The 9197-nt window shown below is 47.5% G+C and overlaps 1 protein-coding gene across 2 annotated transcripts in view; it reads right to left on the reverse strand.

The window, feature by feature from the left end:
• Nucleotides 1–7252, reverse strand: part of MYZAP (myocardial zonula adherens protein) — a 111003-nt gene extending 103751 nt beyond the window's left edge. For both annotated transcript variants that reach the window (XM_066276058.1, XM_066276059.1), the window contains exon 1: nt 7121–7252. In XM_066276058.1, the coding sequence (XP_066132155.1) occupies nt 7121–7195 (75 nt within the window). In that variant the 5' untranslated portion in view covers nt 7196–7252. The remainder of the gene's footprint in view (nt 1–7120) is intronic.
• Between the last annotated feature and the right edge of the window lie 1945 nt (nt 7253–9197).

The following is a 9197-nucleotide window of genomic DNA, read 5'->3' on the forward strand; positions in this document are numbered from 1 at the left end:
TGCCGGCTGAAGAAGCAAGGCCTCTAGTGCAGGGGTCCCCAAACTTTTTACACAGGGGGCCAGTTCACTGTCCCTCAGACCGTTGGAGGGCCGGACTATAAAAAAAACTATGAACAAATCCCCATGCACACTGCACATATCCTATTGTAAAGTAAAAAAACAAAACGGGAACAAATACAATATTTAAAATAAAGAACAAGTAAATTTAAATCAACAAACTGAACAGTATTTCAATGGGAACTATGGGCCTGCTTTTGGTTAATGAGATGGTCAATGTGCTCCTCTCACTGACCACCAATGAAAGAGGTGCCCCTTCCAGAAGTGCAGCGGGGGCTGGATAAATGGCCTCAGGGGGCTGCATGCAGCCCTTGAGCCGTAGTTTGGGGACCCCTGCTCTAGTGGAAGACTGGGAGATAACTTCAGAGGAAGGGGCTGACACTCAAATCTGAGTTCAGTGATTCAATAGCAGTTATTGAGTACCTCCTGTTAGGTTCCATGCACCACAACATTGACAGAAGGGAAAAAACAGAGGAAGAGATCAAGCAAGCTTTGTACCTTAATTGCACAGGCAGCCCTTACAGTCAATGGTGGGATTCAAATCATTTAACAACTGGTTCTCTGCTCTAATGACCGTTTTAAGCATAAAAAAATGATATACCAAAAGGTAGTTTATTATTTCACGCATGTAATACTTAAATAAGAAGATTAAAAGAGATACATAAAACTAGATTACGTTTATAAGAGTTTTAAAATATTAAATAATACCTGACAAAAAAAACAACAAAACTTTTAAGATATTTCAATATTGCTTCTTGATTGACATCCTCACTTGCAATTCTTTTCACCTATGGATGGAATGAACATTACTACGGGCCTGAGAATACGCTGTTGCACATATGAACATTAAAAAAAGAATAAGAAATGTGAATTTGTGATTTTCATACTGGGCGGCTGCCCAGGCTCCCACCATCGAGAGAACCCTGATTATAAGTGCCATTTTAACAAGAAGTTTGCCGAACTCAACCAAAAATTAGGTATCAGTTCTGCTGAACGGGTGCGAACTGGCTGAATCCCACCACCGCTTCCAGTGCTTAACGCAGTATCAATGCAAAATAGGCACTTGTCCAGTAAATGTCAGTATGGTTTCTTTTTGGGTTGAACTAAAACACAGTAAAGAGAATATAGTGTTCCTGAAACTCCCACAGCCTTCAAACTAACCCCCATGGGAGGGAGATCAGGGAGGGGCAGACAGCATTCAAGCCTCCGCCACAAGCATTCAAGCCTCCGCCACAAGAAAAAGCACAAGCAAGCCCTTGTCTCCCACACAGGGCACCTGGGAGCTGCACAGGCCCTCTGGGGCTTGTTTCTGACCCCCTTTGTGGAAGCAGAGGGCTGGTCTCCCTCTGGGGGGCACCCTGGGGATCCGTGTACCATCATGTTCTCAGCCTCAGGCACCTGGGCTCACCTGAGGAAAACTATCCATCTCAAATAAAAAAGGGGTGGAAAAGCTGACCCCTAGAGGTGACAGGGGTTTGCAAGTCGGTTTACAAAGATGATTTCCCTAAGGAAATTAGCCAAATATCTTTATATTTCTCTCAGCCACGGTCAGCACTGCGACTGCAGGGCCCTTGCCCAGCTGCACCTAACAGGACAAGGCGTGGAGCCCGTGGCTGTGGCTGGGAGGACGGATCCCACGCTCTCTCTCTCTCCACTCGGCACAAGCATAAAACCTTGGGAAAGCTCAGGCCAGGCCGTGTGGAACAGGGCATGCCTGTTCTGGAGTAAGCCTCTTATCTCTGCTGGGGCCCTGAGCTTGAAGACCTGATTACCTACATCAGGGTGGGGCGAATTCTTTCTGCAAGGGCCAGAGAGTAGGTTTCGCAGGCCTTATAAAACACACTTAGCTTAAAGGATATACATAAAATGGGTCGAGGGCTGGATTAGGCCCAGGGACAGTGGCTTGCTGACCCCTGCTCTGCATACTTGGACACTTGTTCCAGCCTCTCTTTCTCCTATCAGAGCTGACTCCAGACAAAATTCTTGAACAGGAGGAGGGTAACCTGCCTCCGCTGTCGTGCGGGCTCACTTCTGTACCAGTACACAGGGGCGACAGGGACCTCCGAGAACCCTGTCCCAGGAGTGTCTGCATTTCCATGAAAGCTGTGAGGGCAGAGCTGAGCCGAAAGGAGTTCGCTCAGTGGCGGCACGCTGAAGTCACCTGGGCAGATCCCTAAACACGGGTGTTATTCTCTACCTTCTGAAGTTCTCACTTAAAAGGTCTGGGGTGGGGCCTGGGCACAGATATTTAAAGCTTCTCAGTGACATGATGTGTAACCAGGGTTGAGAACCACTGACTTAAACGAAGGAATGAAACTCCAACTGTGCAACAGGATGAGGTAAGTGGAATATCTGGAGGCCTTCCCAGAACTGTCAGACTCTGCACCTGGGCCAGCACTCCTATCCACTTGTCACCTGCTTCCTGCCCAGGTGGGCCAGAGGTGATGGGCTGGCTTTAATCCCAAACTGCTCTTCCTGTTTTCCCCTTTGCTAATTTAATGTTACAGGTGGTTCCCTCAGGACCCTGGTGATATTCCGTTTTTTAAGCACCTATAACAGCAGGCCTGGGGAGGGAGGGGTCCTAAAGTAGTCATAGGTCCTACGAGCACTGATGGGGTGCACAGGCCTCTAGGGGGACACAGAAGAGGAGTGTTCAGGGCTGGTTTCCTGGAGGAAATGACCCTTCATCAGAAGAGAAGTACAAAAAAGGCAAGGAACAGCATGGAAAGCTTGGGGAATGGCAAGTAGTTTGGAGTATCTGGAAACAGTATGCATGGGGAGGGAAAAGAGGGAAGGCAGGGGCAGGTCAGAGGGCCTGAATGCCAAACTAAGGAGCCTGTGCTTTCTCCTGGCAGTACTGGGGGGGGGGGGGGGGCTTGCGGAACGCAGGTGAAGTGAATTTTGCATTTTACTCTGGCTTAGAGAACAAGTAAGAGTCAACAATGTGATTGACATTTAGGGAATACCACTCAGCTAAAGAGAGAAAAGCAGTAAATACCATTGCGTTGCTCTTCAGTGTGCTGGGAATATTAGAACTGTCTTAGTCTAAGAGGGATTGCCACAGGAGGCTCTAAGAACAGAACACATGTAAAAACGGGAGTGTATTAGATCAGAAATCTCAACCCAGCCTCAGGTTAGTTTGCACTAGATCCACAGCTCCCTGGACTCCATTAGACAATTATTGAGCTGATTGACTTGAAAGTGATTCCCAAGTGACCAAAGACCTCCAGGTCTCAAGTTACCTTATGAGTCCCAAGGACCCACATCTGTTCATCCTACACCTGACACAGCGAGGTGAGTGAACCACGGCAGAAAAGCTGGTTTGTTTGTTTTTGTTGTTGTTTTGTTTTGTTTTTTGTTTTGGGGTTTTTTTTTTGTTTTTGTCTTCTTTTCCAGAGATATGACTATCAATTTTTAGTGGCAGAGGCTTTTTGCCTAAGCCCTGAGGACGCTAGGGTTTCAAAACCTTACAACACTCGGCCTGCCAGGGTCTGGCTCAGGAGGGCCCTAGTGAGGGGCCCGCCTGTTTTCCGAGTGTAGCAGACCTCTGCCCACGACCCCACCCCCAGTGGATGCTGCAGCCAACTGCCCTCCCCAGACCCCGAGGTCCCGCGATACCCTGTCTCCCTTCCTCAGAGCCTGTGGGACAATACACAAGGTACACACACAGTGTTTCTGTGAAAAGGAAAAGGAAATGAGGTCAATACCTCTCTCCCTCACTCACTGCCCAGCTAAAGAGAATTCTTTACTTTGAGCCAATCAGACAGAAATAGGACCCTGGAGAGTAGTGCCTTAGCCAGAAAGTGATGACTGGCAGGCCCATTCTGGTATTTACCAGAGAAAGCCTTTGCCAAATAGAAATAAATGTGGGCAAGAGCAGGCTAGGAGACAGTCCTATTCTGGTGGGCTTGTTGGGTTTTGTTTTGTTTTTCTTATATGCCACTGAGGGGCCACGATAACAGTACCATCAGCCAACAGTCTTTTATTATCAGTGGAGATACTGAGAACGTCTAATAGTGCCGGAGAAAACTGACAGGCATCGCACCGCCCTTGCTGGACTGTTTAATCAAAAATATTTGGCCGCACAAAGCAACATGTGCCTTTCTCCAAAAGCACACAACCTGGCCACACAACTGACCTTCCATTTCAAGGGCTCATTCAGTGGGATTAACTGCATTTATAAAATTCCTTTCAAAATCATGAAGCAATTTCAATATTTAAAAAAATGTTTTCCCCATTCTCCAAGGTCATCTTTCTGTCTATGGTTATTCTCTGGCCAATTTATCTTCCTGCTGTTGCCATTGATAAAACTATTTTTACAGCACAGCTGGTTTGGAGACAGGGTTTATTGTTTTGTTTTTTAGATTTCACAACCACTGCTGGTTGGCATCTATAAATGCCTCTTAAAGATTTGTTTCTCACCTGATAGAAATGACCCTCCACCACCTGTTCTCTTTTTTTTTTCCTTGAGAGATGATTTCAGATAAGAAGGAAGTATAGATTGTAGGTGGCAGCAACTGAATGAAGGATAACTGGTGACAGTCTGGTCTGGCCACACCACCCTAGGCAGCTGACTCAGAGAACTCCCTGCTCAGTGTCACCTGTCACCACCATTGCCGGTTGGCTTGAATGTCTAGTCTACACCAACACAGCCTGGTTCCCCTGCAGCCCCTAACTTGGTAAGCAATTTGGATGAAACAGAAATGTTCTTTTAATGGCCAATGTTATTCAAGACCATCACGTGTCCAAAATCAGAAAGGAAAGACAGAACAAAACAGAGTTTATTGGGAAATTTTCAACTTCAGGAACATGTTTCATGATTACTTGTTTAATCTACAATTTTATTTTCAAGAAATCTTGCTCCTGTTCTTCCAAAAAATAAGTATTTTGCTCTAAAGCAGGTTCAATATGCCACTGTTATACAGCGTATGTCAGGAATTCCATTTAGAAGAATGCTATGTCCTTCTTTCAGAATCCCAATAATGGCAATGGCCCTGCAGACTCCTACTCAGTCTGCAAGACTAAACTCAAATATCTCCTGCAAAGGGAGGTCTTTCTCAGATGCCTCCAGAAGAACCTGTCCTTGAAGCTTCCACGCAATTTTGTTAACACTCTACCTCACTACAACAACCATCATATTGCAAGGTGGTAGTGTGTGACAAAAGTCCGCCTCCACAGGTAGAGTGAACCTTCATGCCTAGACCTACATCACACAGGAGATCTAGAAATGTTTTGTAATCAGTCAATCAATGAAAGGATTATAGCTTTCAACTATGCTCACCCAACACACAGACAGTACATGTGACATTTGCAAAGCATGAGCAGAGTTGGAAATCATAAACGGAATCCTAAGACCTTTAGGTATCTTCCCAAAACAAGTACTTGTGTGCTCAGAACAGCTCTATATGGTTTGGCTCGGGGCCCTGACCCCTTCTTTCCAAAGTATATATTTAGGTTGTCTTATTCCAAAGGCACAGCTTTCTTGATAGTGTACCCGCTGTAGCAGACACCAAAATACATATAGGTAAAGAAAGATTTGAAAGTATTTGAGAAAAAATCTTCAGAAAGGGTTTCTTTGTATACCAATCACGTTTGGCTCCACCCACAATATCAATGTCTGCTACAATCAGGTCACATCTCTGGAGGGGGACTTAGACAAAGCAATTCAAGCAACCTGCTTCACACAAGACTGTCCAGGCTTAGGGCTACCTTTTCAGTGACTTCATTCATTACCAATTGTAATGGTGTTCCAACTGTGAAGGACTTCCATAAAAAAGGCAAATAAATACCTATCTTGGATAAGGCCAGGACTGAGGATGGAAACCCACTTGGACCAAATGGGGAACTTGCCTTATGAAGCTAATGATAAAACAACCAGAATCCTGTCAATCCTAAATGTTTGGTGTATGTGCACATGCATGCACACACACACACATACACACACACACACTCACACACACACATACACACACCAGAACCCATCACTTGGCCCACACCCAACAGTAACACACCCTCAAGAGCTATATAAAGCAACTGCTAGTCCCTCCGCTGAGGTATATAAAAAGTAAATATGCATTTTCTCCAAGACTAGAACATAACTAGAGTAGCAAAGGCAGCCTTGACTTGGACTTAGTCACCCATTTAGCTAAATCTTGGGGAAACACGTTAGAGATGCCTCAACCACAGAAAACAGGCACCAAATTATAAGTACTAGATATCACCATGAATAGATGAACTCAAAAGCTCAAACCAAGGCCCTGGCAGTATGCTCTGAGGTGCTGATCTTGGAAGAGCCACGGAATGGAAAAGATGCAACCTGAATGTGCCTAGCAGTTCTTTCCCAGAGCACCTAAAGAGGGGAGAAAAGATGCAAAAAAAAAAAAAAAAAAAAAAAAGGTCGCAGAGAAATAGAGCACTTCCAATGGGCGAAGTCCCTGGAGATGGTGCCCAAGGCTACCAGGGCTGCCTCTGCTGCCACTGTTCTAATATTTAAATCAGAGAGAAGAAAGTAGTTTGCATAAACCCAAGTCACAGGCAGCTGGGCTCCAGCTGCTGACCTCTATTTTGTCAGATGAAGCCCACCTTGGCTAAGCCCACCGTGGCTAAGCCCACTCCGGTAGCAAGCAGTGTTAGTCTATCGCCAGTGGGACAAGCGACGTTTTTCTTTAATCGCTGGAAGGAAGGAAGTTTGGGTGTTAAAGGCGTTCTTTACCTTTGAGTCTCATGGTAGAGATACTGCAGAAATGCCCCTTGCTTTTTAAGCTGATGCCAATAAACTTGGCTTGACAGGAATCAGGAAGGAGAGGAAATCTCTGGAAATTCCAGAAAGTCCCCTAAACCCTTCCAGCCTGGGGCACCTCCCTGTGTGTGTGGTGGTGGTGGGGGGGGGGGGTGTCGAGAAGAAGGGTTAGGGCCAGATCTAGGGCAGGATCGTAAAGCTGAGCCCAGGGTGGGTCGTCGGGGCTAGGGACCGAATCCCGCGCGCCCCATCCCCAGACCCCTCGTGCCAGGCGCCCGGGACGGGGAAGCGGGACCGCGGCGGCTCGCGTCCTCAGCTACTCACCCTCCTGGTAGGTGCCGCGGGCGACCTGGTGCCGCCGCCAGAGAGCAGGGTGACGGTGGACGTGGAGCGCAGCATCCCGCAGCGGCGATTATGAGGGCTCGGACGGGCGCTGCTCCCGGCAGAATAAGCGCGCGGCCCGCCTGTGTGGGGGCGTGGCTGGCCCGTAGCCACTGCGGTTGCGGCCGGGCGGAGGGGCGAAGGCGGGAGCGGCGGGAGGGGCGGGGCTTGGCCCGGGGGAGGAGCCGGGGGCGGGACCCGTCAGGCTGCATTTTCTCTCAAGGCGGCAGACCAGCGCACGTTGAACACCACGCTCCCACTACGGTGATGCGCGTCCTCCCAGGGTATGTCCGTGGCGGGAAGCTGCCTGGAGTCCTTGGATGCCCAGGCTCTCTCTGCTGTCTGCGGTGTCAAGATCCACCTCTCCGTTCATCCTCACTGTCCTCAGACGGCCCACTCCCAGCCTGGCTGCCCCAGGAGGCTCTGCCACAACCCCGGGCGTCGCGGGGATCCTCAGCCCTAGTTACTCATTCAATAAATATTGAGTGCCTACCATGTGTCCCTCCCAGCAGCCAACAATCAACTCTCCCCGGTCCTCATGAACTTTGCAACCTGGCGGGTACGCAGAGATGACAGGCGTCGGTGATCGGGTGGAACAGGAGATACCTATAGGAGTAGGCCTGTAGGAAAAGGCCCCCAAGAAGAGGTGATGACTAAGCTAAGACCTGAAATACAAGTAAGAGCAAGACAGACATAGAATGTTCACCACATCTGCTCCTATTTAGTATTCAGTGATTACTGTGGGCGGGGCTGGCAAGCACTTGGCAAGTATTAGCCCATTTAATCCTCATAGCCAGCCTTTGAGGTAGGCATTATTATAACCTGCATCCCCATTTTTGCAGGTGAGGACACTGACTAACCAAGAGATTAACACAGCAGAGGCCCCACTGGCTGGTAAATGGTCAAGCTAGATGAACTCCACAGTCTGACCCCAGTGTCTTGCTTGTCACTACGCTGCCCCCTAGCAGAGGAAGGAGGAGTTCCAGGCCAAAAGATAAGATGAAGGCAAGAGAAGGTGTGGTATATTTTTGAGGAACTGAAAATATCCCAGTACAAGGAGCAGCAGGGAGTACAGGCAGATCATGAAGAAACCGGTGTGTTTTTCTGCAGGGAGAAACAATCTCTCTACTCACCTTCCAAAGCCGAGATCAAACATTGCCTCTCTACCAAGCTCCCCCGGACCCTCCTGCCCTGCATACCCACATTTGTCAACCTAGCAGGATTTTGGGACTGTATAATCTGTTAGAGTTATGAATGTGTGTGTGTGTGTGTGTGTGTGTGTGTGTGTGTGTCCCTCCCCAATGGTGAGCTTCTAGACTATTCTGGACCCCCAATGTGGCACCAGTATAGAAGATGCTCAAGAAATGTTGCTGAACAGAAACTTGCTCCTTCTGCAGATGAAGAAGTAAGGCCATCATCATCATCACTGCCACTGGGCCTACATTTTAAGTGTTTATACGCATTTTCTCATCCAATTCTCACCATGGCCCAAATGAGGAAACTGAGACCCAGCGACATTCGGTTAATTGGTGAATAGCTGGGACTAGACCTCTTCTAACTCCAGGTCTACTGCATCCTCCCATCCATGCCTTCTTCTAAAAACAGATCATTCATGAGAGGTGTACTTCCATGTAGCCCTTACTCTTCGGAGAGTTTTGTAAGACTAACAACTGGGTCTGATTTTAATTAAAAAGTGGCCAAATGATGGCTGTTGAAAGCCAATAGGGGTTAGAAATATCTGTATAGCTACTTCAGCAGAAAAAGGCTAATGATTATTGTTGTTTTGTCATATTGCTCCAAGGAGAAAAGAAAACTGGCTGCTCTCCAGATGGAGTCAGAATAACATGGCATCAGCCATGTTTATTTACATTATGTCAACCGTCCGAGTGACCACCCAAGATGGAGTCAGCTTTTGAGAGGAAGTGTGGTCCATGGATTCATTTTTCCTCCATCCACCCGAGTCCTTTACATATTATTAATATAATACTTTTTGCACTGTGTCATGGTCCATTATAAAAGC

Source organism: Saccopteryx bilineata, chromosome 4 (assembly GCF_036850765.1).
Source record: "Saccopteryx bilineata isolate mSacBil1 chromosome 4, mSacBil1_pri_phased_curated, whole genome shotgun sequence".
Classification (NCBI taxonomy): domain Eukaryota; kingdom Metazoa; phylum Chordata; class Mammalia; order Chiroptera; family Emballonuridae; genus Saccopteryx; species Saccopteryx bilineata.